The sequence below is a fragment of the Protopterus annectens genome, chromosome 15.part0 (genome assembly GCF_019279795.1).
Source record: "Protopterus annectens isolate FY-2018-M chromosome 15.part0, PAN1.0, whole genome shotgun sequence".
Classification (NCBI taxonomy): domain Eukaryota; kingdom Metazoa; phylum Chordata; order Ceratodontiformes; family Protopteridae; genus Protopterus; species Protopterus annectens.
In genome coordinates this window covers 651,454,881-651,482,598 of record NC_056749.1, presented here as the reverse complement: position 1 = coordinate 651,482,598, position 27,718 = coordinate 651,454,881, and the positions used below count along the sequence as shown (strand labels likewise).

At 40.9% G+C, this 27,718-nt stretch overlaps 1 protein-coding gene across 1 annotated transcript in view; it reads right to left on the bottom strand.

Annotated features, from left to right (window-relative positions):
* The window catches only part of LOC122789982 (interleukin-13 receptor subunit alpha-2-like), a 764,082-nt gene that overhangs the window by 305,321 nt on the left and 431,043 nt on the right, over nt 1-27,718 (bottom strand). Inside the window, exon 5 of the mRNA XM_044057489.1 lies at nt 14,151-14,289. Coding sequence (XP_043913424.1) covers nt 14,151-14,289 — 139 coding nt within the window. The remainder of the gene's footprint in view (nt 1-14,150; nt 14,290-27,718) is intronic.

Below are 27,718 nucleotides of genomic sequence, written 5' to 3'. Positions count from 1 at the left end.
TTGCTGATCTACAGTAAATCCATCAGTAATGGGTTGGAGGATGCCTTCTGTAACAGACAAAGGTCACCTCTTATCAGTTAGTACGATACAAAGTATAGTGACAGGGCTTTGAGTCAGTCTATGTAAGACATGTTGTTTAGGCCTTGTATCTTTTTAGAAAGGTATCTTTGCAGGCATTCCAGTTTTTGCATGTGTCTGGATAGATAAATGTCAAATGAAGCATTATATTCAAGGATTAGCCGAATGAGGGCAGAGTACAATGAGGCAATGACATCACTCGATCTTGACACAATCCTGTTGTTTATAAGTTGTGCAATATGCAAGGACTTTCTTACAATAGATCCATGTTGGTCAAATGTTAGGTCACTGCCCACAAGTTCCTGAATCCTGAACAAGTGGTCAACTCTTAGAGGTGCATTGTCAATGTGGTAGTTCCCTGGGGTAGAGGACTTTCCAAAGGATACAATAATACATTTTTGGTATTTAGTGTCAGTCGATGATCTTGGCATCAGTTATTTATTTGAGACAAACCTTCCTTTAGGATGGCCAAGTCATTTAATGATTCAATGACCACTCTTAGCTTGCAGTCATCTGCCAACTGCCAAATCAGCCAGAGCCCTTTGGTATTGGTTTTTATTTCAGTAAGTTATCTGCAAAACAGGAGACATCCAAGCTGATAACTTTGATTCTGTTTATATCCACAAAAAACTCCAGTGCCTTTCAATTTTCACACTGGCATCACAGGTGCTCATTTTTTTTTTACTTTACTTTTTTCCATCTGCATTATATTGCTAATAAGGATACTTCTTCAAAAGTTCTAGACAGCTAAATTCTGAGACATATAGAATAGCCACCTCGGAGATGGACTACTACATTTAAGTAGTCATTTTTACAGATGGTTAATATTTAATTTCACTGCAGTTTAACTGTTGTGAGGAATCAAACATGTTGCCCAGCATGGTTGTCATAATTAAGAAAAAAATGCATATAGGACAAAAGGAAAAAGAAAGACAGAGACGCACTAACAAAAGACACAGTGCCATCAAAAAAAAAAAAAAGAAGAAAACTTGTCTTTGATCAGAGCACTATAGGAAGCATGATGAGCTATGGAAATCATTCCTTCAGGACATACAAGTGTTCCAAGTTAAACATCTTTTGAACACACAATAACCCTTTATTTTCAGGGGTCTATTTCATATAAATCGAAGGTTCAACTCTATGAACCTCCATTCATCAGTCTTACAAGTGAACATTCACTTAAGCAAACATTCACATCAGTGAATGTCAAACAGGGAATGGAATTAGTTGACCAACATCAGGAAATTTTCCCAACTGTAGTGTGATCTCAGAGTTGGTATGTATAGGTTGTGAGGATGTTGAGGGCATAGCTCCCACCCTGGTGGGTTTGACACACTGGGTTGTGTGTTGGTCACAATGTTGGTCAACTAATTCTATTCCCTGTTTTAGGAATTTGCTGATGCGATTATTCACTTAAGTGAAAGCTTGCTCTTGTTGGCTTGACGAACAGCGGTTCATGGAGTTGAACCTTTGATTATACGAACTAGACCCACTTTTAGAGGTATTTATTGCTGCATTTAGCCCAATAACACCCGACTTCACTACCTGTAGATGACAGAATTCTAGAGCTGCTATATATCAACATCTATTTCTTCAGAAAATAAAGGCATGTAAGGAGTATGACATTCATAAGCATATTACCCAACCTCCACAACCACAAAAGCAGATGCATCAAATTCAGCAAAAGATAAACTCCCTAAAATGGTGTGTGACATTAGTTAGCAAGGCTTTCCTGGGATCTTCATTCTCAACCATACCTCCTTACTTTATATATATATATATATATATATATACACACACACACACACATACTAACTCTGTAGTCACACAACCATGGGAAAAGGAAACACTGAGCAGCACAATGGCTCCAGCAAATGTTTTGTCAAAGTAAAGCTGAAATGTGTGGAACTGTCCTGGGACATGTGCATTTTGGAATTTGCGATTGGGGAAACAAAGAGTCCATGCAGCTTCCATTCATTGAATGTTAGAATGCACCAAGAACATGCTGAAGAAAGACACCCATTCATCTACTGTAACTTATTATCAGCAGCACCCAACACCTGCAGAATGAAATTTTGTTTAAGCTACTTTGATATTAGACTCCCTGATTAACATTCCCAGTCAGCAAAGTAGCCTATCATATTCCTGATTGCTTTAATACCACATCAATGTATATTATTGTCATCTTCATTTAAAAGATTGTCTTGAACTGTGGCCTTTAAAATGATAGTAAAGAGAAGAAAGATAACTCTCAAAAAGAGGCAAAAATTTATGAGTATCCCAAAAAAAGAAAGAAACAATTCAATACGTGGCCTTCAGCTGAAAGTACGAATTCAAGAAATAAATTAAAACATTTTATGGACTAATGACTGTTGCTTATTAAACTTACAACAAGCAATTTTATTCTTATCATATATAAAACTTCACCAACTTGATCTAAAAAAAAGTATTTCAGCTCTTAATAAAAATGTTCCCAGTTAGTTGACACAAATCCACCACATCAATGTTAAGTAAAATGCAATGACATACAGTGACTTCTATAAATTATAAAATCATACAGAAGTGCTAAACTATAGCAAAGTAAATCTGACATGGTTAAAATGTGTTAAAACTTAAAAGAATATATAAAGAAATGTTCCTAAAAAGGCATCTACACAATCTGCAAAAAATAGCTTTACAATAAGATTCGACAGAATGAGCATAAACATCTGTTACTATAACTGATTTATAGATTATCTAAAATTTAAAGCTTCATTAACAGCTGGAAAATTAAAAGTATCCAATTATAACTGCCACTGGCATTCTCCCATCTCAAACAAGTCTAGATCCCAACCCCTTGCATCCAGCAATATTTGGTTCACCTCATAAAAAAATTTTAAAAACAGGAACAGAAGATAATGTATCGGTAAGGAACACTCGTGACATTTTGCCTTTAATATTTATCGATGTTGGTAAATCTTATTATTGAACCTCTGCTTTTGTTTTTTTTTCTGTTTACTAAACAAAATGCTCCACCACACTCACTATGCCAACCTCATCTACTAATAATAATACTATACCTTTCTCTTTTCAACCAGTCCCAACTAGCACCATAAAACTAACTACAAAAACTCAAAACAACCTTAGCAGCAGACAACTTACCAATAGACTACCTAAAACTTTACTTAATAATTGAATGATCCATAACAGAAAACCATGTCCTAGCCATCTGGAAGAAATCCACTTCACAAAGGGTGGAAAATCAACTGACCACTATCAAAAATATTAGTAAAATGTCTCCACTCCTAACACCTCAAATATTTTACCCAAAGTAATCTTTTCTCCATGACCCAACACGGCTTACTCCCCAGTTATAGGACAATTACTACTCTTATTAGCTTTACAAATGCTATCAACCACAATAGCAATAATTGCAAATATTTATCAGCACTCTTTTTGGATCTGTCAATGGTCTTTGACACAGTTTCCCATCAAAAACTTCTTAGCAAACTCTCCTGCCTAGTTCTAAATCAATCATCTCTCACCTGGTTTCATAACTGCTTCACAAATAAACATTAGAAAAACAGAAACAAGAATTTTACTTCCTTCCAGTCACAGCTCGAGTCCCACAAGGACCAATACTGGGCAAAGTTCTATTTAGTATATTTGTAAACATACTGCCACAGAAAAGCAAATATTACTCCGTGTGCAGAGGACACAACCCTCATCTGCTCTGCTTCAACACTACAAATCCTCCAGTAAATCACCCAAGAGTGTTCCTCACCTGTCATCTCTTGGCTAGACACTGTAGACATAACTCCTAAATGCAAAAAAAAAAAACAACTAAACTAATGCTCTTTATACCAAAACAATTTAATACTCAAGAACAATTTTCATATTGTCTCATGCGACAATACAAAAATTAAAACCATAACAGAAGCCATATTACTTGGATTACTCCTAGACGACAAGCTCAAATATGACCAGCATATTCTCCAAACCATCAAAAATACAAACAAGCTAAGTTCCCTATGAAGAATAACTATCTTACATTATCTACAAGAAAATCCATAGCAGCAATCTACCTGCTTTCAGTCTTTATTGTATGCATCCTGTACCTTCACTAATCTCAGTAATACCCTCAAGTGCAAACTTGTTGCACACTATAATAACATAGCAAGATTCGCCACATACTCATCTCATAAAACCCAACACTGCTCAGCCCTAAAGAAAATCAGCTAACCTACTCTCAACTCACTACTGCCCACAAACTTGTCTACAAACCAGACAGTTACCTCTCTCTAAACAAATATTACTAACATACAGCAACAACAGAACACTATGCTCTAACAGCAAATCTCTTGTAGCTCCAAGCAACTCAAAAAAAAAAAAAAAAAAAAAAACTCTGCCAGAAATTCACACTACTCTCACCATTTCAATACAATACAACTCCATCCCACTGAAATTAAAGTTTACAGAAAACAACAAATGCTTTAAACTGTTTGGTAAAACAGCACCTTCAGGGCACATGGCTCTGTTTATGCTCTACAACTGGATAATTTCTGATCCAGAGGAAAACACAAGCTGCAATACCTCTGACAAAGCAATAACTGCTCTGTACTAAATTCTCATATGGTGATTATTACACTTCCCCTTATATCTGCTACTGTAAACATTTAACTGATTACATTTCTTAACTACCTACTCCTACTTAATCCTCATTCACCCTCATCATACTACAAATTACTAATTTCAACCCAAATGTGGTCTTTGTCTTCCTTTGTGTTGTTGTATTTCTGTCTGCTACAACCTTATGAAAATGCACAGCCTCTCATTTTCTGTTCTTCTTGTGTATACAAAAATGTGTATGTAACCAAGATGGAAATACTATAAACAATGTGGAAAATGAAACTATACTGTATATTGTCTATGTATGTGAATACTGGAGCTTTTCTCCTTGGGCCTCCACTGCCAAAGGTATCTATTCCAGCTGGACTTTCCCAGTTAAAGATAAATTAATACATTTATTGTTGGTGCCAAGAGATATTATAGTTATTATTTCTAGAATGGGGTCTATATTAGATACTCGAAGTTACTGAACTTCGAATACGATAGGATAGACACCATATCATCAAAGTCCAGTAACACTGAATACCTACTATAAACATTTAAAAAAGTCAGGAAACAAAACTACTTCCTGTAAGCAGGGGGGCAAGCCCCCCCTGCACCCCCCACCACTACTTAAAATATACCAACTCCAAGACCGCACTACACTGAAGTAAACGGAAATCTCCCCTTAAGGAGATTTCCGTTTACCTCTTCGATGTTCTGCGGTTTCACGTTCACATGCTGACAATGTCAGATTCGACACTGTGAACATTCGCAGATCCAATATAGACCCTCTAGAATGTCATATGTATTCATGACTGCCTGACTTGATGTGCTTTCTATGTAGTAGCTATTACAAGAGAACAGGGATACTGAATCATTTAATCGGATATGTATCACTTTCTTAATTCCCTTGTTTACAGATTTAATGTAATTTTACTTGTTACTGCATTTCAGTCACAGGATCACTAACACAGTAACAATACCTACAAACATTAGTTTCACAAGTCAGCATCCTGCTGAAGTATAAAAACACAAATACACTTGCCAGCTTTTTCTGCTGGAGGCATACAAGTTGGAAGATCAGATAGGTTACTTCACGATTCATAACAAAAGCAGCGTAATTTCTCTTAGCCCACCTTCCCTTCTCAAGCATGCAAGTAGAAATTCTGCTCCTTCATATGACAAGCAGGCATCCTACAACATGCACAGTGCATCAGCAAACTGATTTTCATAGCAACATATTTTCAAGAAAGTAGCATCATTCAAAATGTGCAAGTAAAAGTCCACTCCTGTCTCTAGGAGTGTGTGCAGTCACTCTGCTATATCATGCAACTCACAGGTAGTGGTCATTCTTGGCCACTAAGCCTCTTTGACTGATACTACTGATGTCTACTTAATATCCCTCTTTGTCCCTACTTTCCCTGCCAGATTTATTTTCATCTTAGCTATATATATTTTTTTTGTTAACCAGACAAACCAGTTAATCACAGGGGCTTACAGTTACTTTCCCAGAGTACCTGGGTTTCTATTAAAACTGCTTGAGCATAAAAGATTGAGTGTACAGTTGCCAATCTACCTTTTAGTTAAGATGTGTATGAATGACAGCCTATGGCTCATTTGTGCCATGTTACCCCATCTTGCATCTTTCCCACCAAAAAAGAAGCAAAGGCCTGGCAAGAAGTGTTCTTTGTCTGAGGTACAGCAACCTTAGAGTGATAATGAACTCTCTTTCCAGTTAAAAGTGATTTTATACAGTAAATTCAATGCCTTGTGAAAGGAGCTTTTGAGAACTGTAGTTCAAGACGACTTTTTTTTTTTTTTTTTGCAAAACACCTTTGCATTGCGTCTTCTGCGTGGAGACATGCATGAATGGGCGTACCTTCATTGAAGGGTGTGTGTCAGGGTTAGTAACGCGGCACGTAAAAATCAACTACCAATCATTAGTGGACCGGAGTTCCGCTGTGGCGACCCCTAACCGGGAAATGCCGAAAGACACAAACAAACCTTTGCATTCTAGGTTCCTTTTGAGAATAAGTATTGGAAGCAGTACAGGTTCTTTTCACTGGCACAGTTAGGTTATGTGATTTATTCGACATGAGGCATTGCACAAATGGAAAGTGAGGAAATCCAATCCAACACTGCAGGAAAACTCATTAGCAGCTTATAGCATTTATGATCTACACAAACTTTTTTCATGCTGTCTTCTTGTTTTTATGGCATTTTCCTTGCTCAGTTTCAGTCATCTCTTCCCCCTCTATTTAATTTCCCCTCCCCTGATTCTACCTTCCTCATTCCTTCTGTTCTTAGTTTAATAGTTATTTTGATGAACTTTTCATTACTTGTTACAATAAAATTAAATTCTGGATGCTGCTCTTAAGCCTGGCCCTACTAAAAAGCTTCTACTCCAGTCTTATGCCTTCCAGTTGACTCCTACCTGCCACTCCTGCTGGATTTGGAGTTCCTTTCCTAGCCAAGCCATTCTCCCCAGCTAACTACTAAAGTGTTGGTGAATGTTTCATATTCAGCACATCTGACAGCCTCTTCCTCTCCACATCTCTCTAACTCTTCCTTCTGTCCCGTAGCCAAGACATCTATTGTCTCCTCTTCTTCTGGAAACAGCTTTGTTGTGCCTTTTTTACAATATGTTTACTTTTTCTTAACACTACTCCAGAGCCTTATCATTATAATACTTTGCATGTAGACTTTTATTGCTTATCCTCTTGTGGTAAGCAGTTTTTTTCTGCCCTGAAGTCCTTTCAGGCTTTTAATCTATTGCTCTAGTTAAATATTAGTGCCCAGAGTCACAAATCTGCACAATTCTGTACTAACTGTTTATGATCTGAAGCATATCCTGCTTCTGACCTATGGTCTTGCTCTACCTCAGACCTCTTTGCCTGAATTGACCTGATTTTGTTCCTATGTCTAATGTAGCTGCTTGTTTATAACTTATGAACAGATAAGGGATATAAAGTACAGTTTTGTACCTACCATAAATGTAGATGATCGAGTGTACACCATGCTGCAGTCATCACACTTGGGTTATCCTGTTGTCAGGCGGTCCCACAGTCGGCCGGAATTCCAAAGTCTTGGTCCGGCGTCGGTTGCTGTCACTTCTTCCCTGACGTCAGTGCGCCAGGGGTATATATAATGCATCCAATGCCATTTTCTTCAGTTTTACTTGCCCCAGATGTCAGGTGCCCCCAAAAAGGTGGTCAGTAATTAGTACTAAATTAAGTAATTTTTGCACAAACACAAAATCCCTCCAGCTATAAGCAAATACATCAGGAAGGTATTGTAGAGATTTAGCCAGTTAGATCAGAGGGGATGGAGGGTGGGTAACCTGGACTGCAGCAGGGTGTACACTCAAACATCTACATTTATGGTAGGTACAAAACTGTACTATGTTCATCGTGTTACCCTGCTGCAGTCATCACACTTGGGTAGAATCCCAAAGCTAAGGATGGGTGGAGGAGTTATAGAGGGTTAGAGGAGGCTAGAAGGCCCTGCAGAACTGCAGTGGCGAAGCCAACTCTCGTCTAAGAGTAAAGTGGTAAGTGATAGTGTTTGGTAAAGGTGTGTACTGAACTCCAAGTTGCAGCTTCCAAAATCTCCTTGGTTGGAACCCCCCCTGAGGAAGGCTGTAGATGTAGCTGCCCTGGTAGAGTGGGGCCTAATGGTAGCAGGAACTGGTTTTCCATGATGGGTATAGCAAAAATGAATGCAATGTCCTATCCATTTGGAAATGGTTTGTTTTGATATAGCCTTCCCTTGTGAAGCTGTAGCATAGGATACAAAGAGCTGGTGAGATTTTCTGAAAGCCTTAGTTTTATCCAAGTAGTAACAAAGTTGCCTGTGAATGTCCAAGGAATGCAGGAGTCTTTCTCCTTTGTTCTGTGGATTTGGGAAGAAGGTGGGTAAGTGGATGGTTTGATTTAAAGCCACACTGGAAACCACCTTAGGCCTGAAGGAAGGATTAGTTCGTAGAAAAACTCTGTCTTGATGGAAAATGAGGAAAGGTTCCACTGCCATTAGTGCCTGCAGCTCTGAGACTCTTCTAGCTGAAGTTATTGCTAGCAGCAGGGCAGTCTTCTAGAAATTGTAGATTTGCAAAGAAAGCTGGTTCAAAGGGAGGTAGCGTAAGTTTTTCCGGTCCCATGTTGGTGTAGGTGCTCTCCTGGGGGGCCTAATGTTTTTTGCCCCTCTGAGGAACTGCCTTAGAAGTGGATGCGAAAATAAGGGTGGATCCGTGTTGTAGTGGGCTGAAATAGCTGATGCATGGATTTTAATGGAAGAAAAAGAAAGTCTTTGTGCAACATCTCAGTTAAATACTGTAGAATATGAGGCATGTGAGGCTGAAGTGTGTTTTGGCCTTTAGCTTGGTTCCAGGTGCAAAACCTTTTCCATTTATCCGAATAGGCCTTCCTGGTGCTGGGTCTCCTAGCTTCCAGGATAACATCCATAACTGCTTGGGAAAGAGGAGCTGGCTGGATGCTTAGGTGATTTGCCATGCAGCCAGATTTAAGGTTTTGAGCTGGCTGTGAAGAATCTGATTGTTTTGCTGTGTGAGCAAATGGGCAATTTGTGGTAAAATCCACGGTGGGCCCTGGGCCATATTCCTCAATAGTGGGTACCAGTGCTGGCATGGCCAGTCTGGGGCTATGAGTATCAGTCATGGTCTCTCCTTTCTGACTTTCAGAAGCACCTTTGTGAGGAGAGGCAATGGAGGGAAGGCATATACTATCAGGTTTTTCCAACTGAATGAGTGCGTCCACTTTCCAAGCTTGATGGTGAAGTGTCCTTGTACAAAATTTTGTTAGTTGATAGTTTTGAGGACTGGCAAATAGGTCTATGTCTGGAAGGCCCCATTTTTGAGTTATCATTGCAAATACTTGTGAATCCAGGTTCCACTCGTGGGGATCCATGATGTTTCTGCTGAGGTCGTCTGCCGATGTGTTCTTTTTCCTGGCAGGAACTGAGCTTGTAACTGAACTTGGTAAGCCAGAGCTGTGTTCCACAAGGTCATTGCTTGCCTGCATAGAGGGTAGGAGTGTGTAACCCCTTGTTTGTTTATGTACCACATTACTGTGGTGTTGTCCGTCCTTATTGTAAGTTGTCCTGGATGTAATAGATTCTTGAAGGCTGTCAGAGCATTCTGTACAGCTAGCATCTCTTTTTGATTGATGTGCAGATTCCTTTGATCTGCAGTCCATACACCTTGAATGCACTGTCCTGCCATGTGTGCCCCCCAGGCGTAGTCCGATGCATCTGTTGTCATAGTTTGCCTGGCTGGGGGGCAAGGTGAAAGGCTGACCCTTGTTGAGGTGACATGCCTGTGACCACCATAGAAACTTCTGTTGTAGGCAGGAAATGAGATATATCATTGTGTCCAAGCTGTGACTGTGTTGAGACCATACGCTTTTTAGGCACCACTGTAATTTCCTCATATGCAGCTTTGCAAATGGTATTAGTAGTATGCAAGATGCCATGAAGCCCAAGGCCTGCAGAATTTTTCTTGCAGGTAGTTGGGTCCTTGTTGCCATTGTTTTGAAATATGGAGTCAGTTGTAGTTGTTTGTCTGGCATCAGATAAGCCTTCTGGGCCATTGTATTCAAGCTGGCACCCAGGAATGTCATATTTTGTGAGGGTACTAGTTTTGATTTCTTTTCGTTTACTGTGTACCCCAGGCAACTTAGAAGATGTTTTACAAAAGCCAGATGTTGTAAGAGAATGTCCTTGCTTTCTGCTTGTATGAGGCAGTCGTCCAGGTATGGGTATATTTGAATTCCTCTTTGTCTGCAGTATGCAATTACTGGTGCCAGGCATTTTGTGAAGACCCTGGGCGCAGTAGATATGCCAAAGGGCAGTGCAGAGAATTGGTAATGGGTTCAACCTGCAATGAAACGGAGGTATCTTCTGCAACTTTGTCTGATAGGGACATGCAGGTATGCCTCCTTGAGGTCCAAAGTTACTAGCCATGCTTTCTTGCCCAACATGGGATGAAGCTGCTGTAGTGTTAGCATCTTGAATTTGGGTACTTGTAAGAATGTGTTTAGAATTGAAAGGTCCAGAATTGGTCTCCAGGCATTGTCCTTTCTGGGAACTAGAAAGAGTCTTGAGTAAAATCCTTGGCCTTGCTCTCGAGTAGGTACCAGTTGAATGGCTCTCATGTCCATGAGAGCTGTCATTTGTTTTTGTGCCTCTGCCTATCGATTTTGTGGCAGGTTTGGCATTCCTCTTTTCATTGGCAAGGTGTGAAAATGGAATCTGTATCCTCGTGAAACTATGTCTAGGACACATTTATCCTTTGTGACAATGTGCCAGTTGTCTGAAAAAAGTGTGAGTTTTCCTCCCAAGGGGGGCTGCCAAGAGAGTGTTGCTTGGTCAGATGAGGTGCAAGTCATTGAGTTTGCCTTCTGGTAGCTTGGGACCTGTCTTCTCCTCCCTTCTGTGTTGCAGTGCCCCATTGTCGAGGTTTGTACTGGGCTTGTGGTTGACCTCTGCCTCTTGGACGTCTGTATTTACCCCTCTGTGGTCTGTCAGTAGCTGGAAAAGACCAATTTTTTGTTGGCCAATTTCTGCTGAAGTAAGGAGGCTGTACCTGTAGAAAATCTTTGACTGTCTGCATAGATTTTGCCTTATCCTCCATTTTCTTTAAGACTTCTTCTGCTTTAACTCCAAAAAGAACATCCTGCTGTAAGGGAGCATCTAGAAGCTTTGCTTTAACATGATCAGGCAGAGTTTGTTCCTTTAACCAAGCATGCCTACGTATAACAGACCCAGTGACAGCTGCTCTGCAGGAAGCCTCCAAAGAATCAAACCCACATTGTAAAGTATGTTTGCCCACCTGTTCAGTTGCATGCAACAGATCCTGCATTTCTTTCAATTCAGACTGTTGAGGGAGTGTGCTCATTTTTTGTTTTAACTGACACATTAGAAATTGCTGATATTTTAGCATGTGAAATTGGCAATTTAGTGCCCTCGTAGCTAGAGTGGCTGAGGTGTAAACCTTTTTCCCCCACCTGTCTAGTGCTCTGGAGTCCCTTTCAGAGGGTACAGGATTTTTTGCCATAGAAGCCTTAGCCCCCTTTGGGACTCTGGGAGATAGTCTCTGGATCAGCAACAGGGCTTTTATAAAGAAATTTGTGGGAATCAGGCACTGTATAGTATCTGTCAGGTTTGGCCGGAGCAGGAGGCAGAGAATCTGGGTTCAAACTGGATTCTAAGTAAACATCATCCACAATGTCTAAAACTGGAGGGATGGCAAGAGGTCTGTGCTGGGGGAGTAAAAGAAACCCTCTGATCCTTTTCTTTGAGTCAGAGTAGCCCTGACCTTCCCAGTGAAAATGTTCCCTCATAGTGTGTAAAGTTTCCCCAAAGGAGTAGTCTTCAGGAAGAGAAGCTGAGGGAATAGAGTCCTCAGCATCAGAATCTTCATAAGGGGAGAAGGAGTAACCTTGATCCTCAGAGGAGCCTGAAGAAACATACACTTGTTCAGAGGAGGCATAATCTTCCTCTTGTTTAGGCCTTTTATCGGGTGGGGGTTGGGAACCCCTGATTAAAGAGATCAAATCTTCAGCCATTTTGAGCATCTGTTTCTTAGGCATGGGGCCTTGAAATGGAGACTGAAGTGTAGTCTTTTTAGGTTTAATAGGAGTCTTAGTCTTAGGGTATGTTTTAATGGTGAGCGTCATCGGTCTGAAGACGCCTTCAGAAACCGAAGGTGTTTCTGCAGCACCGACATCTTTATTAGCAGAGTCGGCGATAGGGGCTAAACAAAATGGCTGCGTCAGCCTAGTACTCTCCACCAAAAGCTCCGAAGCGATCTCGGGTTCCAGATCTGTGGCAGTCAGGGGGCTGCGTCGGAGCCTCACTGAAGACCGGTGAACCAGAGACTGGACCAGCCGAGGCCTCGGAGTCTGGCTTGGGTCTAGGCTGCCTGTCCTTATCCTTGCGTTTTTTGTGCACGCCAGTAGTCGGTTGCTCCAACGGCATAGTGTAGTTAAATTTTCTACCGAAGCAGTGTCGTGCGAAATCAAAGTGTCTTTTTATAGTACGCTTATTAAACCTACACAAAAACGACAACCAGTGACGTTGTGGTCTGGGCCTAGGCAAGGTATGCAGTAAGAATGAAAATCCTTATGAGGTATTTGCTTCCCACAAGAAATACAATTGTTAACTATTTCTGACATCGGTCTGAGGCAAGAAAAGTTTCCCCAACAGGGTACTTAGCTTTATTGAAGACTTCGGATCTGAAATTCGACTTCGAAAATCTCAAGAGTCGGCTGACTGGCACTTGCGAACTGCTTCTGCTTCGGGCACCGCGTGGCAAGAAAGACTGAAGAAAATGGCGTTGGATGCATTACATATACCCCTGGCGCACTGACATCAGGGAAGAAGCAACAGCAACCAATGCCGGACCAAGACTTTGGAATTCCGGCCGACTGCGGGACCGCCTGATGACAGGATACCCTAAGTGTGATGACTGCAGGAGGGTAACACGATGAACATTGTGTTTTGTACTGTACTACCTAGCTGGTTACCCCACTAAATTGCAAACTATTAATGTCCCATGTCTGGTGCCAAAGTCATTGTGATTATTGGTGCATGGTACACGGCTTCCTGCTGCAGTCCAGGACTAATCTGCCTACTTTTGGCAACCAGGGTCAAGTCACAATAGCCACTATACATTTTGACCATCAAGGCATAATGCATAAAACCATCAAAGTACAATATATTTTGCTATTGCAACAGCAGTAAGAAAAACTATACTTAGAAAAATATGCATGAAAGGTGGAGTCAAATGAGATCAAGCAATCTAACGGTCATGTGCTTACTCTAATAGCTGTATATGAAGACAACTGTACGGTGATACAGTGGCACTATTAGCATCCCTGTTGTCTCATTACAAGAGGTTCTCTGGCCATATTCTTCACTGAAGAGCCATCTGTGTGGAGCGTATATGTCCTTCCTGCATTTGCATAGCTTTTCTCCAAGTACTCATGTCAGTCCAAAGACATACAGTAGGCAACGTGCAAATCTAAACCGTCCATAGGGGAGTGTGTGTTATGGAGGATAAGGAAGGAAAAGGATGTAGACTGCCACAACTATTTATCTAGTAAACTATATGGACAACCGTAGCTGTTCATGAGGTCACTATAGAAGTCAAATGAGACTCTATGGCACTGGAAAAAAAAAACTCTTTGAAAGGCAACATGATTTTCATTAAAAATATTTTGGTAAATCAGCACACTCACCCATGTACATCAGTAGGTAATACAGAATGTGTACAGTTATTTTATTAAATTATAGCCTTTTAAAATGCAAAGAAAGTGAATATATTAAAGCAATGTATCATGCCAATTCCTGCCTTAAATCAGCTGAGCTGATTATAAACTAGCCGTAGCCAATGATACAAAGGCTGTGAAAGGGTCACAGAGGAGCTGACGGTTTTTGACATCTCATTTTCACATTAAAATACTTACCTGATGGCTGAAGGTTGAATTGGACCCAATCCATTTCTTGACTGAACTGAGAAAACTGTGTTGCTTTAACTCTGAGAGCGGTATTGTTATTCTGATTCAGCAATTTAAAACGAGGAAATTTATGACCTGTCTCTCTGAACTGTAAAGCAAAACAGAAAACATTTGTCTTTTATTTTATTCTGTTTTCAAGATGTATTATCTTACAAAGGAACATCAATGAAATATGCTATTTTAAACAGCTGAAGCACATTTCAAAGTGATAGATTCTATTAAAATTATGACCAGTATCTAGTAACTTACCAAGAATGTATTTTGCTCATGTACTTCTAAATTATTCAAAATAGCCTTTCAAATAACCCTGCAGTGATAACTGCTCAATATTACTAGCTCTGATTAAAATACTAGTTTTCAGGGTAGGTGAGTGGAATATGTACAACTGATTTACACAGCTCATCCCACTTTTTTGTTACACTTAATGTTAAATAAAAATATACAAATGAAAAACAACTGCACCTTCTGAATTAGCTAAGTAACGTGGTGTCAGATAACAGGAATGAAACGAACAGCACCCTTGAACACTTATTTCCTTATGAAAAGCCCTTGTAATTAATATTAAACTGTTACTTCCGGCAGGTACAGCAAGCTCCGAGTCTATAGCCTTCATCAGTAGAGGTATTATTGACTCTTAATTTCTGGAAGGACCTTTGACTGAGTTTTGGCTTTGGGAGACCAAATAACTATGTGGTAGGCAGTCATGTCCCCAGGCAATGCATAATCTAGCTAATAAACAGGATAATTCAGCATAATTGGTGGCAACATTTTTAGGAGCTAGAACAGCAAAACAACAAAGTGCATCAGCAAGTCATGCAAGTAATGCAGGAAAAGCAAATTTTTTTAGAATCTATTCTTAATTTTCAAGCAACTCAGCTACAGGAGTGCTCCGCACATGTGCGAGGATACCCCACCATAATGCGGTGAAGATTTATCACAAGCAATTAGACATGGAAAACTACAATCATCACAATACCAAAGGCTTACTGTTCCAGACATAGTAATATCTGCAAATTTCTTGAGGATCTATTTCCTAATGGAGTCATTAAGCACCAGTCCTCCTCGGATAATCATGACTGACTGGATACTTTGGATTTTCAATCACTACTGGGGTCCCCCAACCAGTAATTTTCAAGCTTTCCTGACAAGTAGAGGCTCTTTAACATTCATGTCATTGTTCATGTTGGTGTGAATGACCTGAGATGTACCTCTCTGGACTACATGAAAAGAGAGATGGAAGAGCTCTCCGATCTTGTAGCCCAGGCAGTTATGACCCTAGCCCTAAGTAGCATTCTGCCATCGCCCAGAATGATACCGCAGTACAAGGACAAAATGATTGACTTCAACAATTGGTTAAGCTTCTGGTGTCATTCTAAGGGGATCCAGTATATGTCTGCTTGGGATTACATGGTCGACAGACGATGCTTTGCCACAGATGGCCTGCACCTGTCCCCCCTGGGATTCTGGGATACTGGCTAAGGCTCTTGCTGCCCCTATAGTGCCTTTTTTAGGCAGGGTTCAAATAACAAATTCACCACCATAACAGGAACAGGCAAACAAAAACTGAAAGTAATGCTACTCAATGCTAGAAGTCTAAATCTCAAAATGCACTCACTCGAGGCACTCCTTAAAATGGAGAACATCTATATCCGTGCAGTGACTGAGACCTGGTTCAAGGCTCCAGAGAGCACCCCTGCACTACCAGGCTACAACTCATACCACACTTTTCGGCCATGTAACCTGGACCGAAACACCAAAGGCGGAGGTGAGTCCATTTTCATTAAGGATATCCACACCTCCAGGCTAGTTGCTCAGCATAATGCATCAGAGGTTATCAAAGTGCAACTAACTCTAGGCAAAACTGCAATCCAAATTGTAGCTTGCTACAGATCCCCCACCATGCGCAGGATTCCCACTCCTCTTTTCTTGATGTACTGGAAAATATTAGTGTTCAACCAAACACCCTAATAATGGATGACTTCAACTACCCCACCATTAACTGGGAAAACTACTCGTGTACCAATTCCTTAGCTCAACGCTTTCTGGAATTCATAAACTCCAATGCACTAGATCAACTTATCCACACCCCCACCAGGGGCAACAATATCTTAGACCTAGCTATTACCAACATGAGTGACCGGTGTTCCATACCAGAAGCCAACTCCTCGTTGGTCTGATCCGACCATATGCTTATCACCCTCGATATCCACATCCTGCCCCCACCCCCATTAAGGAAACCACAGTAAAAGATTTATCCAAAGCCAACGTCATGCTTCTTAAGACAGAAGTGGTGAACTTCATGACACCCATGCAGATGGACAATACAGCTACAACTGCTGAATCCTATAAGCACTTACATGAGTGCATGGATCGTGCTATCCCAAACAGAACCAAGACGCTATCCTCCAAAAAAGGAAGCCAATCTGGTGGTCCCCTGCCATAAACAAACTGTACAACAGAAGGAAGAAACTGTTGCAAAAGAGTAAACTCCCATGAGTGGAGGAGCTCCCTGGTCAGCCTCAGTAAGAAGCTGAGATCCCTTATAAGATCCTTCCAAAGCTAGCTACAAAAACAAAATCACCACTAAATCCAAGGACAACCACAAAGCATTCTATAGCTATGTCAAGAATCTAGATGGCAATACCCAGATCTGCTCTGAGTTACAGCACAAAGGCACAAAAATTACAGAACCAACTGATATTGCCAACATCCTGGCAGATCGGTTCAGTGCTAACTTTACCTCCCTCTTACCCCCTAAAGGGCCTATACCTATACCGGAAAAATGTAGAGTCCCTGTAATCACAACTACGCAGGTAAAAGCTGCATTCTCTAAAGCCAAAAACACAGCATCCATGGGACCGGACAACATCCCAGGCTGCGTTTTACACGAACTTCAGAATGAACTGGCTCCCCACTTAAGCACCATGTTCAATAATAGCCTCACATAAGGCTTTGTGCCCACTGAATTGCGCACAGCAACAGTTATCCCACTCCACAAAGGGGGAACCACCACGGATCCTGGGAACTATCGACCTATTAGCCTGACGAGCCTGGTCTGCAAGGCCATGGAACGTATCATCATGGAACTCATAAACAAAGACATTGGTAACCTCCAAACTCTGGATCCCACCCAGTTCGGGTTTGTGAAAGGCAGATCATGCCTCTTGAACCTGATTGACTTCTTTGAGGCAGTCACCAAAGCCGTGGATGAGGGTAAGGTGGTTCACACAGCCTATCTTGACCTCGCCAAGGCTTTTGACACCATCCCCCATTCTGGAATTATATCTAAACTCACTCAACTAGGCATAAATCCCTATGTCACAAGATGGGTTGCCAAATGGCTTAGTGACAGAACCCACACTGTAAAAGTTGCAGACTCCAAATCTGACCTCAAGGCAGTGACAAGTGGAGTGCCACAGGGTTCCATCCTGGGACCTCTCCTGTTTGGTTATCTACTTCTCTGAAGTACAGGCCAACACAGAAGGCCTCTGGCTGATGAAGTTCGCAGATGACTGCAAACTAGGAGCCATAGTCAAGTCCCCAAATGATGTGGACATCCTACAAAAGGGCCTCACTGAGACAGATGCCTGGTGTCAGAGCCATGGCCTCAAGCTCAATGCCAAAAAGTGCAGTGTCATCCCCTTTGGTAAAAACTCTGTACCCATGAACTACTACATAGGCAGCAATCTACTTAACACTGAATGCGTGATAAGAGACCTTGGGACCCAGGTGGACAGTAGTCTCTCCTTTGATAGTCACATCGCCACAGTAGTCAGGAAGTCCTTCTACATGGCACACCTCATCATAAAAGGGTTCTCATCCAGGAAAAAAAAGAGGTCATTGTTCCCCTCTACTCGTCACTCATTACACCCGTTATAGACTACAATGCCCCTTTTGGAATGCACCTCACAAGACATCTGCAGCAGCTGGAAAGGTCACAGAAGTACCTCACAAAGAGGATTACTGGCCTCAAACAAATGCCCTACACTGACCACCTCAAAAAAACTCCAGCTTTACTCCGTAGCATATCGCCAATTCCGAGGTGATCTCTGCCTAACATATAAAGCTATGTCAAACCCAGAGCTGTTGGACATGCTACACCTAAAGAAATCCCAATCCCCTCCAAGCTACACGCTCTAGGGACCTAAACCTTGTCACCACAATAAACAGGACATGCGGGAGTGATAGATTCCTGTCCCAGAGACTTCCTATACTCTGGAACAAGCTACCCATCTAGGTAAAGCAAAGTTCTTCATTAGCACTCTTCAAGAAAAATCTTGAGTGGATGGGAAATAGGAAATACACCCCGGGGATCACTTCTGTGTCTCTGCTGGACAGTGGCACAGGAAAATAACTTTCTTGGGTGGCGTAAGCTATGGTACCTTGCTGGCTAGGCTTATGTAGGCCCTTGGGCCGATAGCCTAGTACCTACCTATGAACTAATATATTGGTGTTTGTCAGAACAGTGAGCAAAAGCGACAGTGTTGATGCTCTTGCTTCCATTGTGTGTTTATTCATCTTATTTTCTACAAGGAATATTAGACTACTTTCTACAAGAAATAAGGATACCTGGTATTCAGCTTTCTGTAAGTAAACATTAGCACACTTAAAGCCATACAATCCCATATAAGCTATTAGTAGGCCTGTACTGTGATTTGCCTTATCTCCCCTTTTGCTATTGTGTTCAAAGTATGCACATACATTTAATTTTTTTTTAAGCTGACACACTGATTACATACCTGCATCATAATGTTAGTATGTTATGAAATAACAAAAGCAAAATTTTTGTTTTTACAGAAAAAGTAATATTTAATATCATTTTAAGTTTAATGAAAAAGTTAATGTCAATATTCTAAAAAACATGAACATATCTGAGATTGTACCATCAGATTCTCCTAAATACAGAGCATGCAATATGCTTTGTAAGGCTGACAATTCAGGTGTCTTATCCTATATTTTTATAAGACAAGCTTGAATTAGTTATTGAGGTACTTGTAAGAAACACTGTCACTTGCAGGCAAGCTCAATGTCAGGCAACAATGACCATTTGAAAATGATCATCTGCAATATTTGGAAAATATTAATTTTCTAATTATCTACTTGAGTCTAATTAAGGGTCACAGGGGAGCTGAAACCTTTCCCAACATTCAATGAACACTAGGGACAGGAAACTAATCCTCGAAGGAGTGCAAGCCCATTAAAGAAAAATGCATTCATATCCACACAGCGCCTTCAAAATGTATGGGTAATTTGAAGTATTGCAATGCACCTTTTGGGATATGGAAGAAAACTGAAGCACCTGATAAAACCCTGTATGAATACATGAAAGGCATGCAGATTCCATACAGAAGGCAACCCCCAGCAGAGAACCAAAACAGAAAATAAAGTGTTATGGATCAGCATTACTTTCTTCAGGCACTACCTACCATCTGCAAAATGGTATTAATGATATTAATTCACTTCAGAGTAAAATCAATTAAAATGTCAGATTCATGGCATTGAAGGATAAAGCCCCAACAAGGACACCACTGACCTAGGACTAGACAGCAACTACAGCACTAGAAAAGTCCTTTGTGGTGACATACATCCCAACCCTGGCCCTTACCCTCCCTCTTCCAACTCCACAACTCTGCAAAATCCCTAAACTTCACAACTATTAACCTCCAAGGCATTAGAAACAAAATCCCCCTACTGCATGCATGGCTAAATCAACATAAACCAGATTTTACTGCTATCACTGAATCCTGGCTAAAACCCTCCATTAAAGGCTCTAAACTTTTACCCTCAAACTACTCCTGTCTTAGAAATGATAGACTACATAAAAAGGTGGTGGCATTACCTTACTATTCCCTAGCTCCTTTACAGTAATCCCATACTCCAAGCCTATTCACCACTTCTCCACAGCAGAACTTTTGGTTACCTTCCTAAAACTTAACTGCAAAACCCTTTGCATAATAGTCCTATACATTTCCCCCATGCAATAATACTCTAATTCTTGAAGACATTCTTGCCTGTACAACAAGCAATATAACAAATTAAACCATCATCCCAGGCAACATCAATATCAACTGGCTAGATATATCCACTAAAAACCCCTTTGACTGGTGTAAGCTGCATGTCTCTATTTGCAGCTCACCAAAAAGAATTATACTTTGGTGGATTGGATTTTGGATTTTATTTCCTGCAGCTTGGATTTATATACATTCTACTGGTTTCCAGCAGTTAAGGTAGTTTATTTGGGCCAGCAGAATCCTTTTCATACACCAAATTGGTTTATGAGGTAGCAGAGAAGCAGAAGCTATGCATTTATGGGGTTTCACTCTCGCCATCCTTTATTCAAGCCTCAATTTTAATGGACTTTCCTGGTAAAGGGTAACTAAACCTTAACAGTCTCTCGTACGCATTTGGCTAGATCCGTTTTTTTCAAACGGTGTATATGGGGTTAAGGGGCGCCATTTTCAGCTTAACAGGCATCTCTACATCTGGCGTTTCTGTTTTTGGATGCCGTTCTCATGTCGTTTACTGTACGTTTTGGTTTGGGGACAAAAATAATGAGTATGATCAATGCCAATACAGCTTAAGGATTACTTTTGCACCCTGATCACATTTACAGCGTAAACTAAAGTTTGACTAACTTTTGACTTTATGGGCTCCATTTTTTCATCGCAACCATCAGTTTTTGATGAACAGAGCTAGTTCAAGGCAAAAAGGTGTTCTTTTTGTATCTAACAGGTTGAATTAACAAGAGGTTACTTATTATTTTCCATTTGAACATTGGGAGAATTTAAACTCTGTATTTTCAACGGAATTCCTATTTTTGATCTGACAGGGACATTAACAGAGTGGATTATTTGTGTTTAGAGACAGTTTGGGACTCGTATTTTGAGCAAAAGCTTGATTCATCTTTTGGACATTACAACATTGAAAAATAGTTGTTCAGAATTTATATTGCATTTTGTTTTCGAGGGGTCCCAATCCTGTCTCTGTTTAGAATATTTATGTTGTTATTAAGGGATTGTATAATGATATACATTTATTACAAAGTTGATTGTATTGCTTATGTGGAGCTATTTATATTTCATGACAAACTGGTCAAGTATTGTGTGTTTGATTTACGTCCGCTGTAACAATAATCTGCCTACAATTTTGCGTACATAATTAGTTTAACCATTACTTAACAAAAATATACTGTATTCAATTGTATAATTTTAACAACAGATAATATGATTCAGGGTGAGAGGGATATATATCTGTTTCTGTGACAGGCTATTGCCTTGGCAGTTCATACTTGTGTTTCTTTTCTATATATACCTGACGATTTGGTCTTTACAAACATTTTTGGGTGATTTAAGTGAACATAAAAGGAAAATTGCATTTGCATTACAAGTTGCAGTCAAGATGGGATTAAACAGTATATGGTATTGTTGCAGTTTTTAGAAAATAATTGCAACTCTATTTCTATCTAGTCCCTTGCTAGATCAATCTAGTATTTGGGGGTAGGCATTTACCCAATGTGGTGTAGCCAGTCATATGAACAAAAGCTAACATAGAAATAGGGTATACCAGATACTGTTAACTACCATTGTTGATAAAAGACATTACCTAATATATCCCAAAGATACAGCTTTTTGTTGGGTGACTCCCATATTTTTCACACTCATCCTTTAATCTATTTACAATGGATCCTAGGTATCTTAGACCAAGCGAATTTCAAACTGGTTGGGGGGAGTGCCTTGTTCCACACTTCCATCCGGGGCTCTCAACTGACAAATGATTTAACTTATGTCATTTATGATCAGGGTTTGGACCTGATGGTGATATTTTGTGCTTGAAATATAGGGCTGATAAGTATTTAAACCAGCAACCTATTATTTTACTGACGAAGACTTGGCAATGTGTATGTGAGTCTGTTCACGAATGGGCGTAGCACTGTCCTGAAGAAAGGTAGTCATATAACCAAGATTGAACTGTTCAATCATGGCAGTTACAGGGGCTATTATTGCTCATTCTGTGTACTCTATGTATTATGTACAAAAGTGTTAAACAAAAATTGGACTAACATACATGGCTTAGCATTGCTATTATATCTAACAAGGGCTAATATTGCCATCAAATCATCTCGACAATTTATCAAGTGGATTAACAAGTTTCCGAAGAACAAGAAACTAGTATAGATGGGTTTGCTGGTTTATCTATATTAATACCTAGTGAACATAAATATATATAAAAATTTTTTACAAGTACTATATAGCACCATTATGGAATTAACAAAATTGATATCAGACAGGGAGGATTTGGGGGGGTTTTGGATTGGGCACCTCAACCAATGATGAACCAATTGGTACAGCCTTGGGTCCGGAATCCAGTTGTGGTTTATTTTTGATAAATTACAAAAGAGCATGAGATCTCTCAGGTCTCATGTCTGGCATTCTAAACTCTTTAAAGTCTACATGGCTAAAGGGATTACACCTAGGGGACTACATATTAGAACATAACCATTAGTCAGTGAGGCTGATGAAGAGCTGAATAAACAATGGGCAGACATCCAACAAAAAGCAACTATGGGTTTCGTTAAGGCCCTGGCCAAATTTCATGATAGAGTCATTGATCATAAAATTTGTGAAGTTACTAAGCTATGTTCTGACGCACAGACATAAGTTCAAAGGTTGGTACTAGGCTATCGGCCCTAGGGCCTATACAAGCCTAGCCATAACAATTCCCTGGCTATTTCTTCCCACACTTCCCTGGACCCCTGTCTAACAGGGCGACTGATGTGATCCCAGGGATGAATTTCCTTTCTCCCATCCAATCATCCAGGTTCCTTTTGAAGAGGGCCAAAGAGGCACTCTGACATTTATGGGCAGTCTATTCCAGAGTCTGGGGAGTCTCTGGGTCAGGAACCTATCCCTCCAGCAGGTTTGTTTATTGTGATGACAAGATTTAGATCCCTGGAGCGTGTGGCTCTGAGGGATTGGGATTTCTTTAAGTGTAGCATGTCCAACAGATCTGGGTTTGACATGGCCTTGTATGTTAAGCAGAGATCGCCTTGGAGTAGACGATATGTGACAGAATATAGCTGGAGTTTTTTAAGGCGGTCAGCATAGGGCATCTGCTTTAGGCCTGTGATTCTTTTAGTGAGGCATTTCTGTGGCCTTTCTAGGTGTTGCAGATGTCTTGAGTGGTACATACCAAATGGGGCGTTGTATTCTATAACGGATCTAATGAGGGATGAGTACAGTGGGACAATGACCTCCTTTTTTCTGGATGAAAATCCCTTAGTGATGAGGTGTGCCACATACAAGGGTTTCCTGACTGTTGTGGCGATGTGGTTATTGAAGGTGAGATCACTGTCCTCCTGTGTCCCCAAGTCTCTTATCACACTTTCAGTGTTTAGTGTACTGCTACCTATGTGATGATTCATGGGTACATGTTTTTTCCCCAGAGGGGATAAATATACATTTCTTGGCATTGAGCTTGAGCCCATGACTCTGGCACGAAGCATCTGTTTCTGTAAGGCCCTTTTGTAGAGTATCCACATCATTTGGGGATTCAATAATGGCTCCCAGTTTGCGGTCATCTGCAAACTTTGTTAGCCAGAGTCCCTTAGTGTTGGCCTGTACTTCAGAGTAGTAGATGCCAAACAAGAGAGGTCCCAGGACTGAACCCAGAGGTACTCCACTTGTCTGGAGCTGGATTTGGAGTCAGCTACTTTTACAGTGTGGGTTCTGTCAGTAAGCCAGTTGACAACCCATCGAGTGATGTAGGGATTAATGCCCAGCTTAGTAAGTTTATCTACGATTCCAGAGTGGGGGATGGTGTCAAAGGCCTTGGCAAGTTCCAGATAGGCTGTGTGGACTGCCTTACCCTCATCTACGGCTCTGGAGACTAATTCAAAGAAGTCAATAAGGTTCAGGAGACAAGATCGGCCCTTCACAAACCCAAACTGGGTCGGGTCCAGTGTTTTAAGGTTGCCAATGTCTTTGTTTATAAGTTCCATGATAATACGTTCCATGGCGTTGCAGATCAGGCTCGTCAGACTGATGGGGCGGTAGTTCCCGGGATCCAAGGTGGATCCCGCCTTGTGGAGTGGGATAACTGTAGCTGTGCGCTACTCAGTGGGCACGCAGCCTGAGGTGAGGGTATGATTGAACATGACACTTAGGTGAGGTGCCAGTTCATTTTGTAGTACACAGCCCAGGTTGTCATCTGGTCCCATGGATGCTCTATTCTTAGATTTGGAGAGTGCGTTTTTTACCTGTGTGGCCATTATTACCAGAATTTGGCAATCTTCCAGTATTGAGATGGGCAATTTAGGGGGTGAGAGGAGGGTGAAGTTGGCACTTAATCGATCTGCCAGGATATTGGCAATATCCTTGGGATCAGTATATTTAATGCCATTCTGTTGTAGCTCAGAGCAGATCTGAGCATTGCTATTTAGATTCTTGACAGTTATAGAATGCCTTGTGGTTGTCTTTGGAATCTTTGGCAATATTATTTTCGTAACTATCTTTGGAGGATTTTATGAGGGATCTTAGCTTCTTACTGAAGCTGGTAAGGGAGTTTTTTGCAACCTGGGATTTTCCTCTTTTCTGCAACAGTTTTTTCCTTTTGTTGTAAAGTTTGTTTATGGCAGGCACCACAAGATTGGCTTCCTTTTTTTGGAGGAGAGCATCTTGGTTCTATTTGGGATGGCACGATTCATGCATGAGTGGATGTGCTTGTACAGTGCCTTAGTGTAAAACTCAGCAGTCAAACTTTCAGTTTCAGTCTGCATGGCTGTCATGAAGTTTGTAACTTCTGACTTGAGTAGCAAGAAGTTGGCCTTGGAGAAGTTTTTTATGGAGGTTTCCTTACTGGGGGGTGGGGGTGGGGGAGGGATGTGGATGTTAAGGATGATTAGCTTATGGTCTGACATGACCAACGAGGGGGTGACCATAGGTGTGGAGCATCGATTTCCCATGTTGGTAATGACCAGGTCTAGGATATTTGAGCCCCTGGTGGGACTATGGATTAGTTGATCCAGGGCATTGGAATTTATGAATTCCAAGAACCTTTGGGCAAAGGTGTTGGTGCATGAATAGTTTTCCCAGTTAATGGCAGGGTAGTTGAAATCACCCAGTATTAGGGTGTTTGACTGTATATTAACATTTTCCAGTATGTTTAGAAAGGTGTAGTGAGAATCTTGGAGCATGGTGGGGGATCTGTAGCAAGCTACAATTTGGATTGCAGTCTTAACTAGTGTTAGTTGCACCTGGAGAATTTCAGATGCATTGTGTTGGGCAACTAACCTGGTGGTGTGAATATCCTTGGTGAATATGGACACTCCTCCACCTTTAGTGTTTCGATCCTGATTTGGTAGCCAAAAAGTGTGGTAAGAGTTGGAGCCTTGAACCAGGTCTCAGTTACTACACAGACATCGATGTTCTCCATTTTTAGGAGTGCCTCGAGAGAGTGCATTTTGAGGTTTAGACTTCTAGCATTGAGTTGTACCTGTTACAGTGGTGGTTTTGTCCTTTGAACTTTGCCTAAAAAAGGCACTATAGGGGTGTCAAGAGCCTTAGCCAGTAACCTGAATCCCAGGGGCGACAGGTGCAGACAATCTCTGGCAAAGCATCGTGGTCTGTCGATCATGTCGTCCCAGACAGACGGATACTGGATCCCCTTTGAATGTCACCAGAAGCTTAGCCAATTGTTGAAGTCAATCATTTTGTCCTTATATTGTGGCATCATTCTGGGCGAAGGCAGGATGCTACTCAGGGCTAGAGTCATACCTGCCTGGGCCACATGATCAGAGAGCTCCTCCAATGTCACTTTTCATGTAGACCAGGGAGGTACATCTCAAGTCATTCACTCCAACATGGACAATGACAGAGTCATATTTGTACTTGTTTGTGGAGTGACATGAGTGTACGAGTTATGTGGTGGATCCTGGCACCCGAAAGGCAGCTCACTGTAATTTTCTCCTTGTTCAGCCTGGTGAGTGGGACATCATTATGCCTGACTATAGAGTCACCTATGACTAAAGTGTTAGGTATGTTGTCTTGCCTTAGGGGCTGTTGCTGGGTGGCACACTGGTGTTGTGAGCTATGTGACACTTTGGTTGTGAATAATGCTTGTTTGCGTTTCAGCTTTATAGGTCCTTGTTGCTTGAGCAGGTTACAGTTAAGGGCCTCCGCATATGTGGATTTAGTATTGCTATGTGTGGGTGTTGGTGGTGTGAGTTTAGAAGGGGTATGTGTGTTGCTTGACGTGTAGTGCCGGTGTTAACCTTCTCCTCTTGACTGTCTAGCACAATCTTTGGTGGAGAGAGCGTTGCTTCCAGTTTGGCTATGTAAGTGCATCTCTCACAGGTTGTAGTGTTGGGTGGTAGGAGGAGAGGGTTGTCTGTGTACATGAGGCAATTGCTGCATTGCCCCAGTATGCCCAGATTCACCAGGTGGACAGGAGAAATCAACGGAAGCTGACCCTTGGACATGCCTGCTTTGGTCCTTTTTTATATATATATATATATATATATATATATATATATATATATATATATATATATATATATATGGTACTTTGCAGTTATAGGCTGTTTAGTGCCTATGATTAATTTCTCCTTATTAATAAGGAGAGTTGAGGGCTTGTATCAGTTTAAGGCTTCCTAGTGCTTTCCAGCAGGTATTAGAGAAAGTGATAGTCACAGGGATGCTTAAAGGTAAGATGACAAAAAATGGTTTATCCTAAACACTGCAGTGTGCACTAGAGAAGTTAGATATGAAAGTAGGTAACTTAAGTTTTACTGTCTAAAAAATTAAGTTTTAGTGGAGAGTCACTATTTTTAAAACAGCAAGATAGATTGAAAAGGGGGTGATCACTTTTGTATTCCAGTACTATGGAATACAGTAGAATGGCCAATAAATTTAAATAGTTGAAATAGTTGAAGGGGATTCACAAAATGACAATTTTGTGCTTACTCACATAAGCCAGTGAAAACGGACAGGAGATGAGATATATGGTCAAATTAACATAACAGGCAGGCAGCTAGAAAGATAGTGGTATTTAAGAACATGACAGTGACAGGGTGAGGAGGGTGCGGAAAACATTCTGCCTGACTCACAAGAAACAGAGCTGTGGTGTCTTTTGAAGTTTTAATATGCAGTTAAAAGCAGAACACAAGCAAAACACAAGGTAAAGAAAACAAATTACAGCACTCAAAATATAAAAAGGCAACAAACCAATACAAAATACAACAAATAAAAAGCAAACCAACCTTTCCCTCACAGCAAAGTGGAGCAGAGTCTGGGTGAGCCTTTCCAATAAAGCTCTGAAATGTTTTATTTTACCCCTTAAATAGAAGGTTAGGTTTAGTTCCTAGCTCCACCCCCTCAGTTCACAAATGATTAACCTTAAGTGACCTCTTCTATCTTATGTACGAGTCCTTAATTGATCAGTTCTAATTTCTGCCTGACTCACAAGAAACAGAGCTGTGGTGTCTTTTGAAGTTTTAATATGCAGTTAAAAGCAGAACACAA